The sequence below is a fragment of the Sorex fumeus genome, unplaced genomic scaffold (assembly GCF_029834395.1).
Source record: "Sorex fumeus unplaced genomic scaffold, SorFum_2.1 ptg000010l, whole genome shotgun sequence".
Lineage (NCBI taxonomy): Eukaryota > Metazoa > Chordata > Mammalia > Eulipotyphla > Soricidae > Sorex > Sorex fumeus.
The window spans coordinates 21,102,691-21,124,521 of record NW_026606067.1 but is presented as its reverse complement, the minus strand read 5'-3'; the positions used below and the strand labels follow the sequence as shown (position 1 = coordinate 21,124,521).

General features: G+C 40.7%; 1 protein-coding gene across 1 annotated transcript in view; it reads left to right on the top strand.

Moving 5' to 3' along the window:
* The window catches only part of SPATA17 (spermatogenesis associated 17), a 183,784-nt gene extending 162,209 nt beyond the window's left edge, over nucleotides 1-21,575 (top strand). The window contains exons 10-11 of the mRNA XM_056110766.1: nucleotides 21,147-21,229; nucleotides 21,404-21,575. Of these exons, the coding sequence (XP_055966741.1) occupies nucleotides 21,147-21,227 (81 nt within the window). The 3' untranslated portion in view covers nucleotides 21,228-21,229; nucleotides 21,404-21,575. The remainder of the gene's footprint in view (nucleotides 1-21,146; nucleotides 21,230-21,403) is intronic.
* Nucleotides 21,576-21,831: the final 256 nt, after the last annotated feature.

Here is a 21,831-nt window from a genome sequence, read left to right as displayed (position 1 = left end):
AGAGGCTAGAAAAGCCTCTCATCAACCTCTTCTGAAGTCGGACGGACCCTGTTTTTTGATGTTTGCATTCGGAGGAAAATTGTCCCCACCAGTTCTAACAAATTAAAACACCAGGCTAATTATGGCAGCTAATGAAGTGTGTGGGATGGTCACAGCTTGTCGGGAAACTGTTCCTTCAGCTTGGATTAGAGTTTCATCAATCACTTTTTTAAACTGATCCAGAATTGCTTCTGCCCGGTGCTTGGCATTTTTAATGCTGTTTCTATAATTGGTTTTTTCCCTAAAGCTTAGACTGTTTTTTGAAATATTGCAGTCTCAGGACAGGACTTACAAACTCTAGTTTATATATTAAAAAAGGAATTTATTATTATTGATATCAGCTGATCAAAATGGGAGAGAACTAATAAAAGGATCACCAAAATAAAATTTGATATACTGTTTCAGTCCTGCAAAAGAAGGCAATAAAGCATGCAGGGCATTATTTTTCAAATATATGCATATATTATATGTAACATTAGAAAAATCTTAGTTGTGGTTAGAAACTCACATTCCACCAAGTCCTTATGAAATGAATGCATAGGTGATAGTTTATTCTTAGGAAAGCATAGCTTTTCATTTATCATAAACATTGTTTTATAAGCTGTCTACATTTTACATTGAGCCACACAGTTTGAAGCTTTAAGGCCAAAGCTCTGTATATTCCAGTTAAAGCACTGCTAAAAATCCTGGTGTTCAACCCAGGAGGCTTTATTTAAAGGGTTGTAATTTTTTTAAATCTTATCTAAAAAGGGCATCAGGCATTTTGTAGCCTGACTCCAATTTCTAAACAATTCCATCTCCTTTTTTAATGTCTGAGCTCATCAATAGAGACCGGTGGGTTCCCTGCAGAAGCTGCCTCATTTATAAAACAGGTAGAAAATGTTACATGGGAGCTGTCCTTTAAAATGACCATGAAGAGACTTTTGAGTATTTTTCTCTTGCTATTTCTTTAGAGAAAGGCTGTAACAAGAGCAAAGTATTTCTCCATCTCAATTCTTTCCTTTTTATTGATGAATTATCTCAGAGCTGAAATTATTCTTAGTAAGCCAACATTTATCTAGAGCTTTGAGTACGTGTCACTTTTAGTCCTTAGGCCTAAACTCGCAGGTTGGCACTATAGTTCACTTGTCATTTTTTTTTTACTAGTGAGACACCATGAGGTACAGTTGTAGAATTACAAATTTTGGGCTTGGGTTTCAATTATACAATGATCAAATACCCATCCCTCCACCAGAGCCCATTTCCCACCACCACGGATCCAAGTATCCCTCCCACCCACCCCCATCACCCCCATCCCACCCTGCCTCTGTGACAGGGCATTCCCCTTTGTTGTTCTCTCTTCTTTTGGGTGTTGTGGTTTGCAAAAGAGGCATTGAGTGGCAATCATGTTTGGTCTATAGTCTACTTTCAGCATGCTTCTCCCATCCTGGGAGGACCCTCCCAACACCCTTTATTTGGTGCTCCCTTCTCTATCTGAGCTGCCTATGGCTAAAAGGCACATGAGAAAATGCTCCACATCATTAATCATCAGGGAGATGCAGATCAAAACCACAATGAGATATCATTTCACACCCCAGAGATTGGCCCACATCCACAAGAACAAAAGCAACCGATGCTGACGCAGATGTGGAGAGAAAGGGACTCTCCTTCACTGCTGGGGGGAATGCCAACTGGTTCAGCCCTTTTGGAAAACAGTGTGGACGATTCTCAAAAAATTAGAAATTGAGCTCCCATTTGACCCAGCAATACCACTTATGGGAATATATCCCAGAGAGGCAAAAAAGTATAGTCGAAGTTACATCTGCACTTGTTTGTTCATTGAAGCACTCTTTACACTTGTCACTTTTTTTTAATTTATTTATTTTTCTTTCATTTTTTTTATTAGTGAAACACCATAAGGTACAGTAATAGACTTATAAATTTTTGTGCTTGGGTTTCAGTTATACAATGATCAAATACCCATCCCTCCACCAGTGATTAAGCATAACTTAAATGGCATATTGCCGAAGTTTGGATTACTTCTCTTTATACTATGCTATTTCAACTAGCTATTTGAAACCTGCATTTTCCTATTATTTTCCAGCTTCAAAGATTTTTTTTTAATTTTGGGTCATGCCTGGCAATGTTCAGAGGTTACTTCTGGCTCTGCCCTCAGAAATTACTCCTGGTGGTGCTTAGGGCAACATGTGAGATGTTGGGGATTGAACCCAGTTTGGCTGCATGCAAAGCAAATGCCTACCCACTGCACTATCGCTCCAGCCCCCAGCTTCAAAGATTTGAGCAGATCTTTTAAGATATTAAGAAGAGTTAACCAATAATCATGTTGTTATATAGTCAGAACTAGAGCCATGCTAACAATAATACTGCTGTTTCATATATTGAATGAGAAAATATATTCATTTTATAATTTTTGTGCTAAATTTTACATATACAGCTTTTACATATATTCTACCCATGGATACCTATATTCATAAAACATTTCAATGTGTTGATGTTGGATTTTTATGTAATTCTTCAGGTTTTCATAATTCTTTTACAACGGAAGGAACAGGGTTGAAGATGTTACTTCTTCATAGAATACTTCCCTCACATGTGTGAGAGAGGTCTGAGTTCAATCCCTGGTACCATCAAACAAACAAACAAACAAGAATGTATACAATTGAGGGACTAGAGAGATACCACTGAGATTCAGAGAGACTTGGCATGCTGCCCACCCTGTCCCAGTCCCTGGCGCTACAAATCGTCTCCCAGGGTCCTCCAGGAGTAAAACCTCAGCACCACTGGATGTACCCCTAAACAAAACAGAGTACTTCTCTTTATGTTTTAGCAATAGAATTATATACATTTATCACAAAGTATCTGCTACTAAACAATATAAAGTAATGTATAGTATAAAGTTTCTGAACACATTAAGTTACTTGATTTTCATTGCAATTTCATTTTTTCAAATTTACTAGTAAAGATTGTTCAGTGTTTCCCTTTGTTTACTTGCTCATTGCCAGAGATATATGTAATAACGTCATTTTTTCCATTCATGATATTAACAAATGTTTTCTAATTAGTCTTGCTAGGGAGTTTTTTTTAATTTTGTTTTGATTTGGAGCCACACCTAAATGTGCTCTGGACCACACATGGTATCAGGGATTAAATCAGGGTCAACTGTCTTACCAAGTACTCTCTTGGGCCCTGGGATTTTTTTTCTTCAGTCTGTTCATCTAGCTAGTCTTTAACTATTGCTCAGTTGACTAATTGTTTTCGTTAATAAACCATAAAATTTTTGCTTCCCTCAACTGTGGGGAGACTTATTTTCATGTTTATTTTTGATACTTTTTGAGATAAGTAATGAAAAAGTCATTTCCAGTCTACATTTCTAAGAGTTAGAAATCTATAACTTTCAAAACATAGGCTTAGTGACATACTTATTTTTAAATTTTTTTATAAATTTTGACTCCTATTTTGTTTGAAAGACTTATTGAATTTTCTAATATTTGGAGATTTTTTATTATATTTTCAGGGTTTGGTTTCATTGATTATTTTTTAGTTTAACTCCTCTATGATCAAAAAACATACTGTCATTTTAATCTCCTGAAATGTTTTTCATCCTGAGATATTAGGATAAATCATTTCTTTGCTGCTTACTGAAGGTTTTACTTAAAGGCACAGATAGGATAATGTCTGGGACCTTGAGTCTCGGTAACACAGTTTACTGTCCCTCATGATGTTTTCCCACTTGTACAGTAGGCAGCAGACTCTTAAATCCTCAGATAGTAAGCACGCCAAACTTGGAAGGTCTACATTGGAACTACTCAAGTCTGCCACTAGGAAGCAAAAGCAACCAGAGGCAGTGCATGGATCAGTGGACAGGACTGTGTTCCAATAAACCTTTAAAAATTAGTTAAGTGGGATAACATGAGTCTGGTAGCTGTAGTTTAGTTACTCCTGCTTTATGTTTTGAAAATATCAGATGTATTGCTGAAATGACTTTTTCTGATATAAAAACTAAATTTTGTAAAAAAGAGTTGTGATCTGTGACTGCTGAAAATAGAATGTAGGTAGAAATTTCAGTCCAACTTTCAACAATTATTTATCAGGATTTTTCCTTGCCTACATAAGTTTGATGGTATGGAAGTTAGAACTCTCACTCGGAGGCTTGTACCAGCTAGTAAGTTAGTTTGATGGAATTCTAAGGAGACTCTCTTGTGGAGATTGTTCTCAGAAGAACAGTTCTACTGATAGAGACCTAAAAGTTCATCATTGTTGCACTCTGCCCAGCCTCCTCATCCATCTTTTCTATGTGCTATTGAATGTAGAAATGGAGAAGAGTTTTCTAAGGGCTATAACAGATTTCTTGGAAAAGAAAGTTCCTCCCCCAGGTTGATTAACTAGCCTCCGTGATGAATAAAACTTAATGTGACATTGTGAGGTTAATATGTATTCAATTACATTAAGAGTTTGGGGCTCCCTCTCTACTCTCGAGAAACCCACATTCTCTCTTGAGTGTACTCTCTCTCTCTCTCTCTCTCTCTCTCTCTCCATCATATAATTCATTTACCAAGAATAGAACTTATATTAATGGTTGGATTTTTTAAGTACAATTGAAAAAGAGGTATCAGCTAATTTACAATCATTATATATAAACATAGTAAGACATTCTCTTTTTTTTATTTTTATTAGTGATACACCATGAGATACAGTTGTAGACTTAGAAACTTTTGTGCTTGTGTTTCAGTTATACAATGATTGGGTAACAATCCCTCTACCAGTGCCCATTCTCCACCACCAATGATCTCAATATCTCTCCCACCACTACCACCCCATCCCCCCACCCCACCTCACCTCTGTGGCAGGGCATTCCCTTTTGCTTTCTCTCTCCTTTTGGACATTGTGGTTTGCAATAGAGGTATTGAATGGCCATCATGTTCGGTCTATAGTCTACTTTCAGCACGCATCTCCCATCCCGAGTGGATCTTCCAAACACCCTTCTCCATCTAAGCTGCCTTTTGCCCCAGCATACGATGCTGGTTTCTGAGCCGTGGAGCAGACCTCCTGTCCTTATCTCTATTTCTCTACTACTCTTGGGTGTTAGTCTCCCATTCTGTTACTTTACATTCCACAGATGAGTGCAATATTACTATTCCTGTCCCTCTCTTTCTAACTCATTTCACTTAACATGATGCTTTCCATGTTGATCCACTTACATGCAAATTTCATGACTTCATCATCTTTTAGTAAAACATTCTTGTGTTTTCCTTGGATTCTGATAACTATTAGCCCGGCAGGCTACCGAGAGTATCTCGCCCACACGGCAGAGCCTGGCAAGCTCCCCGTGACGTATTCGATATGCCAAACACAGTAACAACAAAGTCTCCAATGGAGACGTTACTGGGCCTGCTCAAGCAAATCGACGAACAACGGGAGGGCCTTTACTTACTTTACTTTACTTTACAGAGCAAAAGTGGTACAAATGGAGACAATACATATACCCAATTAAACTTTCTTCAAGATATTTTATTTTTTGCTTTCTATATTATATAACCTCTCCGAACATAATTTCTAAAGGCCAAAATTACTTAAAATGTTCCATTTTTCTATCTTTCTAGTCTATTCATCACTTGTATCACTTCTCTCACTTGCCAATCTGTTGATCGTCAAATTGTTCAAGCAGGCACCAGTAATGTCTTCATTCATCCCTGTTGTGTGCTAATATAGCCCAATGGCATCTGCTCACTCCAGGAACACGAAGAGCCTCAAACCATTTGTTCAGGGTTTTGAGGAAGTTTGATCATCTCATAGGTGGGCAGCCACATGTTCCTTTTGACGTCCCGTGGAATCCCAGTTGGTAACATCTAATCCAGCGGTCATCTCTAAATCACATTATGTGTCCGAACCATCTGATTTTCGACGACTTGGCAAACAAGACAGCATCCCTGATTCTTGATCATCGATGGAGGTCAGAACTCCGTATTCCTTCTCTCACTCGAGTGAAATGTGATATTCCAAACATAGCTCTTTCGATTCCTCTTTAGGATACCCAAATAGCATTCTTGTCCTATTTTCGTAGGGCCCAGGTCTCTGAGGCAGATGCTAGTGCAGGAAGAATGGTAGAGTCGAAAAGATGTGCCTGGAGCCAGAGGTTATTCATTCTCTTAATGACTTCTTTGACGTTCTTGAAGGCACTCCACACAGCTCTCTTCCTTCTGCACAATTCTGGCACCAAGTCGTTCCTCATGTTGAGTTCTTGACCCAGGTACACATAGCTGCTGCATTTGGAGATGTTCATTCCTTTGAGAGCAGATGGGACATCAGGAACTAGTTCATTTTTCATGAACATTGTCTTGGTGAGATTCAGTTGCAGCCCGACCTTTCTACACTCATGGTCGAAGTCAGCCAGCATGTGTCCCACTTGGCTAATGTTTGGTGTTATTAGAATGATACCATTAGCAAAGCAGAGGTGGTGTAATTGCTGACCATCTATCTTCACTCCCATTTCTTCCCATTCCAGTCATCACATGACGTACTTGAGGGTGACACTGAAGAGTTTCGGTGAAATGGTATCTATCACCCTGCTGAACCCCTCTCTTGACATCGATGATCACTTCCTTTCTTGGTGGTCAATCTGTAATACAGCTCGCGGAGGATTGTGATGTGAGTTTGAACTCCTTGTTTGGCTAGGGCTTCAATGACCGCTTCAGTCTCAACAGAATGAAAGGCCTTCTTTAAATCAATGAATGTTAGACAGAGTGGTATCTTGAACTCTCGCAAAACCTCACGTGCTGAATCCATTTCGGAACCCAGCTTGCTCGCATGGTTGTCCTTCATCTAGTGTTTTGCCTATTCTATTCAGGATGACTCGCCATAGACGAGTTGTAGATGATGGACAACAGGCAGATCGGGTGATAGTTGCCAATGTCATGGATGTCTCTCCCTACTTATACAACTGAATAGTCAAGCTGGTTTTCCATTGGGACGGAACCTTGTATTCATACAGGTAGCGTGTGAAGAGTCAAGCCGGTGTATTGATGAGTACCAATGGCAGATTCTTCAGGTGTTTGGGTCTGACCGTGTCTGGACTGGGTGCTGTACGCTTCTTTACCAACAAAATAGTGTGTTGTATTTCAGAAGGGAGAATGCTGGGAATGACATATCCATCCTGCGGAATTTAGTATGTGGGTAGGTGGACATGGTTGTCAAAGATTTCCAAGTAGAAGTCATGGATAATCTTCTCCATTGCCCTTCTGGAAGATGGGATAGATCCATCAGGACATTGGAGGGCAGTCATCTTGGTCTTGTCCTTGGTGAAGGACAAGCGAGCATTGTGAATACTTTTCCCGACTTCTGCTGCATTGACCAACACTGCTGCTCTTTCTCTTTGAGGTCTTCCATTATCGCTGCACAGTTTTGCGAGCTCGGACGTTACCTTGTGGTTGCCTGAGACTTGTCCCAAGCCACAGTGGTGAATGAGCTCAAGAGTTTCCAAAGACAGGTGTCTTTTTGTGGTTTACCCACTCTCGGCATCGGCATTCCTTGCGCAGTCATGGAGGTGCTGAACCAGTCGATTGTATTCCTTGTCAATGTTGTCAGTGATGGCATTTTCCCACATTGCCACAATAGTGCCAAAGAGCTCCCAGTTGGTGGTCATTCTGAGAGTTCTCATATATATATATATATATATATATATATATAAAATCACTGTGGGAAAAGTTACAAAGCTTTCAGGTTTAAGTCTCGGTCATGTAATGATCAAACACCTTTCCCTTCACCAGTACTTATTTTTCATCACCAAGAACCCCAATATATTCCCCTCTCACCCCTCCCAATGCCTTTGAGGCAGATGAATTCTACTTAACACTCTATGTACTTTAATTACATTCATTATTTAGACAAAAGAAGCACCATTAATGTTTAGAGTTTACACCCAACAATCAGAACTGCTGAAAAGGCATTGTGAAATAATTTGTTCTCTAAGCTGGTTATGAGAACCACATGATATCGTACAGCCACAATAGCTTTTGGATTTCTGATATTTTACTTATTAAGCCTGGAGGTATTTCTGCCAAGAGCCAGGTAATTACGAGGTTGGTTTCTGTGGCTCTGGAGCCATGGCCGTGCTGGAAAGCCACTCATGGGGAGCAACTTGTGACCTCCGTAGGGCTTGAAAGGCGAGCCAGGAACGTCCCCCTTCCTATGAGGTTTCAGTTGCCCTGTCACCGCCAGCTCATACCTGGCTTTCCAAAAAGCTCCAATGCAGCCGCGATCTTGCTGACCACAGGGCGGGAGTTCTCTTCTTAAACTTTGCAGTCCTTTCTCCCCGCTCCGTGAAGTAGAATTTTTTTTTTAAATTTTATTAGTGAGACACCATGAGGTACAGTTGTAGACTTACAAATTTTTGTGCTTGGGTTTCAATTCTACAATGATCAAATACCCATCCCTCCACCAGTGCCCATTTCCCACCACCACGGATTCCAGTATTTTTCATGAAGGAGATGGTGGTCTGATCCAATTTGGAATTTTGTGACAACAGCAACATTAGTCAGGCAAAACCAACGATTGTATATGATGTGGTCAATTTTGTTGTGGAACTTTCCACAGGGAGACTCCCATGTCCAACGTTTATATTTGGCCTTCTGGAACTGTGTTACCATGGATGGTCTTGGTCAACATGATGAACTCAGTTTCTCACCCTGTTCGTTCCATTCTAGGCCATGGGTCCCAATGTGGGGTTCTTTGGGCAACTTTCTAGGTCCTATCTTGGCATTAAAATCACTGACAATGATCTTGTAAAAGGTGTGATCTTCTTTATAGAACTTCTCCAGCTCCTTGTAGAACTTCTCAATTTCTTCTTCATCGTAATTGGATGTTGGTCCATAGATAACGAAGATAGAAACTGCCAGCAGTGAGCACGTCTATTCAAGTGTAATCGTCTCATTTGGTTTGTTAGGCATTTGAATGAATGAATGCTCATGGCCAAGATCATCAAATATGTTGCGGAAAACGGGTATTAAGTGTCTTGTGATGTGTCGTGCAGCCACTTTGCGACCTGCAGCTTGATGGCAGCTGGGTGGTGGAGTTAGTGGAGGTCAGCTGATGAGGTATTTACCTGGCATCTGCAGGGTGGGTCTACTGGTTGTGGTCTCTGGGTCCCCAGGAATTGGTGGAAGTGGGCAGAGGATTTCTGTTTCCGGGTCCCGTTGAGCCTGGAGTCCAAGGTCACTAAGTTCCGCTTTACCTGGTTCCGCATCACTCATGCGTGAGGCTCAGCCTGAGTATCTGGAAAGTGCCCTGGAGCATGGTGGCAGCTGCATAGTTGAGGTAATGGAGGTCAGTGGATGAGGTATTTATCTGGCATCCACAGGGTGGGTCTTCTGGGTGTGGTCTCTGGGTTGCCTGGTATCGGTGGAAGCAGGCAGAACATCTCTGTTTCTGGGTCCCATGAGCCTGGAATCCAAGGTCACAAAGTTCTGCTTTACAATTCATGATTTCATATTATTCAAAACAAATAAAATGATGTATTTAATATTGGGTTTAAATTTTATATATCTTATGTCAGTAGTATTAACTGTGACTTAATCACTTAAATTAGAATTTGTATTTAAATGTTCTATAATAAATTATCCTTTGAATGCTTACAGTAAATAAACATTCCTTAGTATTTTGAATATCAAAGTATTTTACCTATATATACATATATATGTATTTATTAATTCAAACTCAATAAAGTTCAAGGGCATCCAAGTGTGAAATAACTTGCAGGGGGAAATTCACATTGTGTTCTTAATGTGATTTAGTTGGGGAAAAGGACAGTAGTTCAGAAAATAGTTCATTGTCTTTAGTAATTTTGTTTCAACTATAGACACTAAGTATTGAACATAGACTAGTTAATGCATATATAATTTTCCCAAAGCTTTAAAGGGAGTTGGCATTATAAAGCACATTAATTTCCATTTGCTATCTTATCTGCATTTTAATATGTTTCATAACATAGAATTGATTATAGGAAGCATAGTTAAATATAATCAGAAATAGTGCTAGAGAGATAACCGAGAGATCTGTTCTGCATGCAGGAGACCCCAGTCTGATCCCCAGCACTACATATTTGATTCCCTGTACACTATAGGGAACATCCCCCAAGCACTGAGCACCACCAGATGTGGCCCCAAACAAATGAACTAACAAACTCCAGAGAAGGAGGGCCAAAAGTGGGAAGATGCACATTTAGGTATTTAGGATAAATGTAATTATTTTTATAAACAATAAAAAGGATATTTATTGCTGAGAAGGACACAGTTGACAAATTATTAGCCAAGTAGAAAGAAAACTTAATCTTAAAATACATAGAATTTTAATATAAAATTTATATTAGATTATAATTTATAGTTTTGCTCTAGCAATAGCACAGTGGTAGTGCATTTGCCTTGCACACAGCTAACCCAGGTTTGATTCCTTCATCCCTCTTGGAGAACCTGGCAAGCTACTGAGAATATCCCTCCCACACAGCAGAGCCTGCCATGGCATATTCAATATGCCAAAAACAGTAAAAACAAGTCTCACAATGGAGACGTTACTGGTGCCCGCTCAAGCAAATGGATGAACAATGGGAGAACAGTGCTACAGTGCTACAATTATAAATAAATAATTATGCTAATTTTATGCATAATTCTTTAATCTATAATTTTATAATTAATGTATATGATTAATCATTATATTTTATATTTTGTTTTATTGGGCTGGAGCGATAGCACAGCCTGTAGGGCATTTGCCTTGCAAGCAGCTGACCCAGGTTCGATTCCTCCGTCCCTCTCAGAGTACCCGGCAAGCTGCCAAGAGTATCCCGCCTGCACAGCAGAGCCTGACAGGCTGCCCGTGGAGTATTTGATATGCCAAAAACAGTAACAAGTCCTACAATGGAGATGTTACTGGTGCCCACTTGAGCAAATTGATGAATAATGGGAGGACAATGCTACAGTCCTATTTTGTTTTATTAATTTTATTATTTAATATACATTTGTTATTAATTTATATTAAATTACATTTAACATTTTAGTGCACTAATTGTCTATATCAAAATAAAGGATATACTTGACTAAAGTCAGTATGCTCAGAGCTTTCTAGACTTAAGTGGACAGGCCTGACTGACTTTCTCCTCCTGACTTTGCGTTCCTGATCCACCTCTCCAGACAGCGCTGTCAGCTGTGATCTAGTCAAACAGGGCCAACTGTTGGTCAGCTTGCAATGTCATCCATGGTAGTTTCAACCACAGAAGATGAAAAGTTAGTCTTTTTGTATTCTGATCTCTATATTTTCTTGGAACATAATTATAGTCCAGGGTTGACAAATAGACTTTTTTTTAAACTGTGAGAATTAATTTATTTTTAATGAAGTAGAATAGTTTTGTTTAAGGAAAATTTTTTTAGAGAAAAGGGAGAGGAGAGAAAGAGAGAGAGATACATATTCAAGAGACAATCACGGGCCTCTCCAGAGGGAAAAGGTCAAGAGAACACGTCTCACATTGAGATGTGGCCTTACTCCAGGTGGAGAGTGGGCCCCAGACAGTTGAATCTGCAGTCAGGCTGCTTCCAGATCTGGAGTTCTCTGAGTACAAGAAGGCAATCTGGGTGTTGTCACAGGGAAAGGCCTAGGACTCTGCATGGTTCTTTCCTCTTATCTTGATAGACTTCTTTTGAAGTTCTCCTATTTTAAGGGCTCCATCTTTCTCTGGGATGTTGCCTCAGTTTTTGCATCTGGCTGATGCCACAGTCTTAACTTCTAAGAGCTCAGTATTTGTATCTCAAAGCAATGTGGTCCTCATGCCTTTGGGCCACTTCAACAATAAGCAATTTGTTTTTTTTTTTTTTGTATGGGAGCACATCCAGCTGTGCTCAGGGCTTACTCCTGGCTCGATGCTCAAGGCTCACTCCTAGTAGGCTTGGGGAACCTTATGAGGTGCCAGGAGTCCAACCTCAGTCAACCATATGCAAGGCAAGTCACCCCAGCTTTAATTTTTTATTTTTAATAAACGAAAACCAAATTTAAACTCTAAATTGCTAAATGAAAGGAAATTCTTGATTTTAGTTGTATTATTCCCCAGAAAAGCTCATTAACTGCCCCTCCCCACAATCTGTTTCAGCTTACAACACTTCCTCCTAAAGATCTCACCCCTTAGGTTTCACCCCCCTTACACAGGCAGGTCTTCAACTTTTGCATGCTAAGTAAGCACTTAACAGAAAACAGGCCTCCTTCTTCCCTACTAAATCAAGAAGGTTTTGAAGACGGCTATTTTCTTCTTATGCACTAAATGCACATCCTGTAGTCAATAATTTAGTTTATCCAGTCATTTCATGTCCTTCGTGTCTTGTAGAAAGTGATCCCATGCCCCCTCAGAGCTCTCTATGTACTTTTATTTCTGAAGGTCCCAACCCACATGTAATTGATACCCAGTCCATATAGAATTTTAAACTGAAAGTTATCTCCACTGTCATTTGATTATAATTCACTGTTATCACAGCATTGGGGGGGGGGGGCTTTTATTACATTCATTCTTTATTATCTTCTTCTTTTCTCAGACCTCTGAAATATTTTTTGTTTTTGCATACCTGCCTATAATTGCTTGCAGCATGCAATATCCTTTCTAAATCTCTTAGAACGTTTGCTTTAGATTGAACAATATGTTGTTCTGCTTTTTGCGTTGTCTCAAATCTGCTTGTATTGGTGTCTCTCTAATTCTTTGTCCTGTTAGTCTAAACACTGGCCTGTGCTTGCACTGTTCACATGGACAGTTTTAGAGCAAGGCCTCCAAATGCTGATTGAGATCTCTGTGTGTGTACAGGATGCACTGACCCGGAGCTTTAAACGTGGAGGTGCCACTCCTACTGGCCGTTCCATTTTCTAGCAATGCATTCTCCAAGCTTCACAGGGCACTGGTGCCTGGGAGCTGGGAGTGAAGGGCTGCAGGCATGTAACCTCCCTTTCCGGGATGAAGACTCACTTAGTGTTCAGCTCAGGATTCACTTTGTCTTCTGCTCTGCCGAGTGTCTTCACTTTTCTTTGTTGCTCTTTGACTTCTGTGCATTTTCTTTTCTCCCCTCAGAGAACAAACACCTGAGTCTGGGGTGGAAGAGGAGGAAGGGGAGGTTCCTTGGGCAGGATTCGGAGAGGGAGCTTAGACATGATCCTTTTACAAACTTGCAGCCAAGCCCTGCACCTCGTCTTTACCTCTGAGATTCAGAAGTATTCCAGAATCTGTGTGTTCTAGCTTTAGGGAGGAAGAAGAGGTTGAGATTTCACTGATACCACACCCCCCCCCCCAACACAAAAATGTCAATCTTCTAATTTCCTGTAGGTTTGCTAGCTCTCTTCTGTCTCTCAACATAAATTAAAATTGGGTATCACTGCTGTCACCTGGTTTCATTGATGATGGGGTTTGAGAACGCTTTGGGGGACCCATCTTAGAAACTTAAAACAAAACAGGTTTATTGCTCTGCCCATCTGAAAATTAGAAGTCAACTTAATGCATCCTTTTGAAAGACAAGGCTCAGGAATTTTTACAGAGAAACTTCTAGAAAAGTTTCACCCCCCCAAAAGCACCCAGAATACCATACAGTAGGTTCTTGTTTTCAAGCATATTTGAATAGGATCAATGGAGAATATAAATACAGAGGATCTGTATTGATCCTTATTTCCAAGACTGGTATTCATTCCAATGGGGGGAAATAAAACCATAGAGGGTTCCAAAGAGGAAACAGGTGAGAAAGATTAATTCTGTAACAAGTACTTCTGGTGCTGGGAAATAGGTTTTACAGCAGAGTAAAGATGGTTTCCAGAAAGAAGTCAAATTCATAGAGGAGACTTGTATTTGGGTAGGATTTGCACTTAGAAAGAAGTTAATAAATGTTCGCCAAATTGAGTTAATCCTGTTCAGCTTTGGGGAGCTGGCATTTTTGTTTCCACTTCTGTTAATGGTAAATATTCCTCTGCACAGTGTGGTCTATCAGCTGCAATCAGCTTCTCTTATGCTTGTCTGATTTTTCCTGTGAGAAACTAACGAAAACATTTCTTGAGAGGAAATTCACCAATGACAGTTATTGATATATCCTATAATTACCAAAAAAAACCTTCTGCTGAGAATCCCATTCTATTAATGATTCATGTATATTATTAAGAATTACAAAGATTGAGTAATAAAGCTTCAAGTTCATATGTTCCCAGCTGTTATTTGGGGGCTCCTAGATTAGCAATTTTCAAAGACATAAGCAGTAATTAGAAATCTTTCATAATTTCTTTCAGAAACAACACTTTATTTTAATTCTTTCATATAGGGAAAAAAACTTGTAAGGAAAAAAACCATGTCAGAAGTACTGACATTTTTAGAGCTTTACGAAAATTGGGTGTAATTAAAATGAAATATTTGTTGCATAAATTAAACTGCAATTAATATGTTTTCTTCCGCTGCTTGAAGGATAAGATTAAAATGGTGTTGTTAACTGGCTCCCTGCTGGGAGACTGATTTCTCGATTTTCATACCACACATTATTATAGACATTCTTACAGCCAAAGAGGAAACCAACAAGTTGAAAATGTCATTTGGTGAAATGGTATCCAGAAGGAGATAAACAAACTTTTATGAAGACAAGCCAGTAGTAGTTTTTATTTTAAGATGTGATACCTGAGATCTAGTTGATTCCAAGGGTAATATTTGAACTCTTAGAGCCATTAAAATAAGTAGAAATTTGCCTTTACTCTTCCCTGATTGTGCCTTTTTAAACTGCCCTGTTTATCATTTCAGTGGTCTTTGTTTTTTCAGGAGTTAATTAGAAAAGGAATGCGCCCTATCTCTTATACAGAAGTTTCCCCTCCAGCTAACCCAAACCACCACCACCACCATAAATCTCCCAGCATAGAGATGTCTTCTATCTGCACTTCTTTCATTTTTGGGGGGGGAGGGCGAAGTGGGGGCAGAGAGGGAGAAATACCTTTTCCTCCCGTCAACAAAAAAGTCAGAGTGACTCACTGCTCGTGGAAACCCTTGGTGTTGCGGCTGTCAGGAGCACGAGCCAATCGCCAAGCCCTGTTTTCATGTGAATTCCTTTCCGGTCTGTTGTTCTCTGACATGAGATGCCATTCTCGGTGTCCATGAGCAATGGAATGGGGCACCGTCACTCCTTGGCCTCTTGGACGCGCTGAGGGGCCCTCCTGGGCAGGGCTGCTTTAGAGAGAGGTCAGTACGCTGGTGGGAAACCCCATCCACTCACGGGACTGACCTGCACCCCTGGCTCTGGGGCTGGCAACACACAGATCGGTCCCACATCATTAGGATTCTAAAAGAGACAAGAATGGGTTCACTTGAGTACCATAGACCTCGAGCCCCTGTTGCCTGGGCTATTGACTGCTTGCCCCCCCCTTTCTTCCTCCTCCTTCCTGTCGCATTTCTCACCCCAGATTTTTTTTGTTCAGACTACAGTGGTAGGGTGTTTGCCTTGCCCGAAGCCAGCGCGGCTGAGCGGGTTTTGATTCCTCCGCCCCTCTTGGAGAGCCTGGCAAGGTACCAAGAGAGAGAGTATCTCACCCCCATGGCAAAGCCTGGATTCAATATGCCAAACACAGTAACAAATTTCAAAATGGAGACATTACTGGGCCCGCTCAAGCAAATCAATGAATAACAGGACAGTGACAGTGACTGTAGTTTCAGGGCAACGTGGCCCATGCACATAACCCCTGGAAGAGGACTCCATCATTCTGGAGTCCAGAGTGATCTGTGGGCGAGTCTTCAATGAAGAAGTCAGGGGCAGCAACTGCCAGAGGTTCCTGATTCCTGCAGTGAAGGTGAGATGAGAGAACAAGGCACAGCCTTCGTCTCTGGGCCAAGACTGATTACTCAGTCCTGTGGTGAGGTTCTGCTATGAGCGCTGCAGCTGTGCTAATCCCTGGGAAGAAAACTGTGGAAATAACGGAGCTCTGATTTGTAGCAGTTTTGACCCTCTCCAAAGTTTTTCCTCAGAATCCCCAGCCAGTAGAATCTCTCTATAGCTGTATCGCTGTATCACTGTCATCCCATTGGTCATCAAATTACTCGAGCGGGCACCAGTAATGTCTCTATTCCTCCCAGCCCAGAGATTTTAGCAGCCTCTTCTCACTCGTCTTTTCCCAATGATTTGAGGCTCTTTTAGGGTCAGGGGAATGAGACCTATTGTCGTTACTGTATTTTGCATATCGAATACACCACAGGGAGCTTGCCAGACTCTGCCCCTATGGACGAGATACTCTGGATAGCTTGCTGGGCTCTCTGAGAGGCATAAATGGGTAGGAAGGGTCTTATAATGTGTCTTGCGGCTGCGCAGTCCAGAAAGCAGCCTGGATTGTGGAGGTGGTTGGGCAGTGGAGGTCGGCTGCTGGGGTTGGGTCCCTTGGGGTGGGGAGGGCTCTCACCCACCCCACAGCCTGGCACAGAGTCCCTGTAGCACTAAGAAATACATTGTATTTCTGAATGCTACCTTCAGTTTCTCTTGTTATACTTCATTCAAAGTGGACCCCCACAAGTCCCATTGGCTGGGGGGAAGAGGCTCACACCCAACAATGCTCAGGGCTTATCCCTTGCTCTATGCTCAGAGATCATTCCTAGTGGGACTTGGACCATATGGGATGCCAAGGATCAAATCCAAGTTGATTATGTGCAAGGCAAAAGACCTACCCACTGCCCTACTCGTTCTCTGGCCCCTCTACAAGTCACTGATATTTTCTGTGGACATTCCTACAGCCTAACTGACCCCATGGAAGCTTAAACTTCACTGCCAGTTTCAAGTGGTACTCCCCACCTTGCCCCTGTTGAAAGGGGAGAATATGAAAATATGTTTTGCTTATGAAAACATTGTTATGGGGACCTCTTACTTCACTGTTACAATTACTAATGCTGTGTTCTACATCCAGGTGGACATTCCCTTTCTGAAACTTTTATTTAGACAATGCTATTATTCCTTGTGGGAATTGCACAGCCAAGTCCACCCTCTAGAGGGTCCTTTGTATTTCTGTCACACATTCTCATTATGGTCACACTTTGCATATGCCACAATATGCAGCAATACAGAAACTTGCTCAAACAGGCAAAAGTCCCATTATTCAGCCGTAATTTCCCATGAATGTACTACACATTTCTAGACATGGCAATGAAGATAGGGAGGGGCATGGATTAAATAAGAGATGGAAAGATATAACTATTAAATGAATGAAAAAATCTTAAGGTGTAAGAGGAATCAGTAGAAATTTAAATACGTGACAAAAATTCAGATTCCCCCACATTGAAATATAGGCATGTGTATGCTACAGTTAAATATAGTGACTTTTGAATTGTATACCTTCTTAAGATTGCTTAGCATTAATTCCAAAAGTTCAGGTTATTTGAGACATTTGGGGGGAGTTGGGGTTTAGGTTATGCCCAGCAGTACTCAGGGCTCACCTTTGACTCAGTGCTCAGTGATCACTCCTATGCAGTGCCAGGAATGGACTGAAATGGGCTGTATGCATGGCAAATGACTTAACCTCTCTTCTATCTCTTAAGCTCAGACTTTCTTTTCTACTTGCTACCTGCTAGAACACTGCTTTGAACGTAAGACTTTTAAGTTGTTTATATATAAGAACTGATGATGCAATCATGGTAATAATCCTGTGAGAATTTCCTTTTCATATCCAGAACTCAAATGGAACAAGTAACATAAGTTGAAATGTGTTGTCTAAAATCACAAAGCATGTGATCTCACTCCCAGAGAGCTTTGATCCCAACACAGTTCAACTGTCTTGGAATGTAAAGCACCAGAACGTTTCCCAACAAGTTTTGGGAAGATCATGACTGAGGCTTCCAGCATGATAGAATGCATGAAACTACTCACTTGCCTCGGGCTCAATTCAATGCCAGGTAAAATGTGTTTCTCTAGGAGCATGCTCCAAGGGTTGATTTTCAAGAATTCTGATAAATCCTCCATCTGTGGGTTGAAAAGAATATGGTGTTAGAGAATGCATTCCAGCTGTTTCCTAAGTGTGAGCAGAAGACAGAATAAGAACTCACCTATCTGGTCCATTGCCCACGTATTCCTTTCCTCACACCTGTTTGTGCCTTCACAGAGTTTCCTCTGTGTGATGAGAGCCAAGACTGGCTATGCAGAAAACATGCCAGTGACTCTCTAAATTTGCCTAGAAGCTCTCTTTGAAACAGTCTAGAACTTCAAGCACTACTTCGACTCTCTCTAGAAAGTCTTGATTAAACAACTTTTTTTTCTGCTAAAAGAAAAATTTTGCAGTATTTTCTGACTAAAAGTGTACATTTGATTTTTTTCTTCACTTGCCAAGGCTACTGGTATCTCCTTGACACATGTGTATCTCACCAGGGTTAGAATTCTTGGACTCTTGATGGCTGGGCAGGTGCTTTCAGCCTCTAGGTCATGTTCCCAGCCTCTAACAAATATTCTCCAGTGGAATGAAAGATGCAAAAGATAGTTATTTCTATCTTGTTACTATCCTGCCTGAAGTCAGGTCCTGTATTGGTTAGCAACATTGAAGCTGGTAGGTTGCATACTCGTGTATCTGGTATTGTAAATAACAAGATAAACAACACAGCTGCCAACCTAAAGTAATCTTACAGTGAAGGGGTGAGTGGCCCAGGAAATTTGCTCTTTGTCATTTTGACTTGAGTTTGAAAATGGACCTGGGCTACATTCCAGCTCAGAGAGCCGTTGCCTTCCAAAGGCTCCTAAACTGTCCCAAGAAACTCGTTCTGGCAGTGGAGTATTTGTGTTTGGCTGAGCATCCTAATAGCAAAAGCTGTCTTCCCTGGCAAGCTAGGGCAATGGCAGCATTTGAGTCCCATCCCCAGTGATCACTCTTGATGAGGCTTTCTGAAAAGCAATCCCCCCATCCCTCACTGAAGGAACAGCACCTGTCTTGAGCTCAGAAGTTGCTTTTCATGACAGGTACATCTTTAGGAATCAGTGGCAAATTTTGAACAAACAAGATCCAAGTGGCACATGTTTCCGCAAACAGAAATTGTCCGGAGAGACCAAGTTTTCCTGTGCAGGAGATGACAATTACTGGATGAGAAGAACTAACTGCTTAAGAATGGAGGGTTTGGGGTCAGGAGATAGCTCACAGGCTAGAGCAGATGCCTGGCATATATGAGGCCCTGGGTTTGATTCTCTGGACTATTCCCCCGGCTCTTCTGGTTGGTGCCCTAGTGACAACCCCCCCCTCCCAGTACCACTGCCAGGAGTGGCCTCCGGGCTCCCTGAGCACTGCTGGGTAGCATTTCATTTTGTGTACAAAGACCACTTTTACCAGTTAGTCCTCTGTTCCTGGCACTGACACTGTTTCCAGATCATGGCTATTGTAAGTAGGATCACGGTAAGCATAGGACTGCAAATGTCTTCTCAAATAAACAATCTTGGGATCTTGTGGTAAATACCAAGAAGTGGAATCTCTGGAGCGTATGGAAATTCAGTTCTTAATTTGGAAGATACTTCCATACTGTTTCCCAGAGATGTTGAACCAAATGACATTTCCACCAACAATGGATGCAGGTTCCTTACAACTCTCCCCCTACACACACACACGCACACACACACACACACACACACACACACACACACCTGCAGGCACTGGTTGTTTTTATTCTTTTGAATATAGACCATTTTCTCTGTGTGAGATAATATCTCATTGTCATTTTATGTTTCCTTGATGATAATGAAGAGCCCTTATACTTATATCTAAGTATCTTTATATCTGTATATTTACGCACCTTATGTCTCCCATTCTTGTCCCACCCAAACTCTGTCCATTAACATCTACTGTCCATGCGTCTGAAGCCCCGCAGTACAGAGTAACCTGCATGTTCCTTAGTATATTTATGCTGTATGTTTTTGTGATATATGGACCTATGTTCCTAAGTCATTTTAAAAAAGAAAACAGTGATCCCAGACCATCTGCATTAAGGGTCTGTCTCCCTTAAAAAGAGAAATCTAAGATCTTTTTATACAACCTGCACATTCATTCAGTTTTTGCTCAGTGCTCATTTAGTCCTTTGCCTTTCCAGGGACTTGACCTGTTTTGAACACAGGAGAACATTGATTCCTGTCCTCCAGCAAATGCTTCCCAGATACACCCCACACCCCCCACCCACACACACACACACACCAGAATGCATCTTCCTTCTGAATTCAAGTTCTGAAGTCAGTATGGGTGTGACTCAGATCCCTTCTGCTTCCACCATCACTTATGAGGGTTTTTTTTGATAGGTTTCCTTTCTTTTTATTCATTCAATTGACAAATACAATTATGCACAGAACAGAGTCCCCACCCCTATAAGACTTATAATGTCCAATAGATATGTACTATGAAATAAACCTCTGAACTGCAGTTCAAATTCAGGTCACATGTAACACAGACATATATAATGTCAAAGAGTTTTCATGTCTATGAAGAAAAGCTGATTTAAAATGATAGAAAGTTTCAGGGTGCTAAATTTTTTGTGGAAACATTGCATATATTTTACATACAGAGTCCTACCTGTCTAGAGGTATGTGATCACCCCACCCCACCACAGGTTGCAACTTTATAGACAGTTGATTAGATGAGGGTGAGGGACAGGGGGAGGAGGGTAATACCAGCTGATTAACTGAGACAAAACTGCCTGATAGAGACATTTTGCAAAGTGGGTCTCCAAAAGGCAATGTGCTCAGTAAATAATAAAATGAGAGGAACTGTCAGCCAAAATAAATCCTGTTTTCAGGACAAATGCCAGAAGCATGACCGTTTGGTTCCATTTGGGGTCTTCCTTTGAGATCAGGGTGAAAATGAGACTGTGATGTCGCTGTGGACAAGTGCCTGTGTGTGACAAGAGCTTTGCTCAGACCTGTGACATCCTCAGCTGCTCCAATTCTGCATTTAAAAAGGCCTATGTGTGTCTTATCACCAACTGATAAAACTTGTCTATGACCTTTGGTTTGTTTGGAGGAAATTATGAGAATTTTTTGTGTGGGCAAATGCTACCTGTCTAGCAGTTTGGCAAAGTACAAGTTATAATGTCAAAAATGTAAAATCAGTAAGAACTCATGGTCATCTGATCTTTCTCCTAGGATTTCCAAACTGTGCTACAATCTTTTGAGCTCTTCTCCAACTTTGGAAAATTGTATTCAAGAGCTGGATCAATTATATAAAGGTATGGATCTTTTCTAAGCATATGTTAAAATTACATCTAAAACTGCAAATTATTTGCTTAACTAGCAAACCCTTTTAGAACCAAGCTATAATAATATTTATACACGATGAAATCATGCTTTGTTCTTGTCTAATGAATCTTCAACATTCAAAAATCATTTATTTTGCTTTTCAGATATTTTCTACAAAACATACATAGTGGTAATAGAACTGGCAAAAGCCTAACATACCTCGTCTCTCTAATTAATACAACAGAGTTCTACACAATACAATAAAAATATTGATGATGCCCTGAAGCGAAGCTATTTCTCAATACTGTTTTATGTATTAAAGCTTAGAATACTACATTTGTGGTATGTGTTATTTGTTATGTGAGTTGTCTTTGAGGAGTCTGAAAAGGTAGATTTTAGTGTCTCTGACCATCCGAGTTTGCAACATAGAGAAGAACTGAGATACCCAGGTAAGCTCTCAGGGAATATTTGGCTTAATTGCTAAGGTGTTTTAGAATAGGTAGGTGATTAAGGTCAGAACTAGACCTATTTTCGGCCAAACTGAAAGTTAAGTATTGGGTGAAGACAGTAAAGAGCATTAGAATTGAAGAGA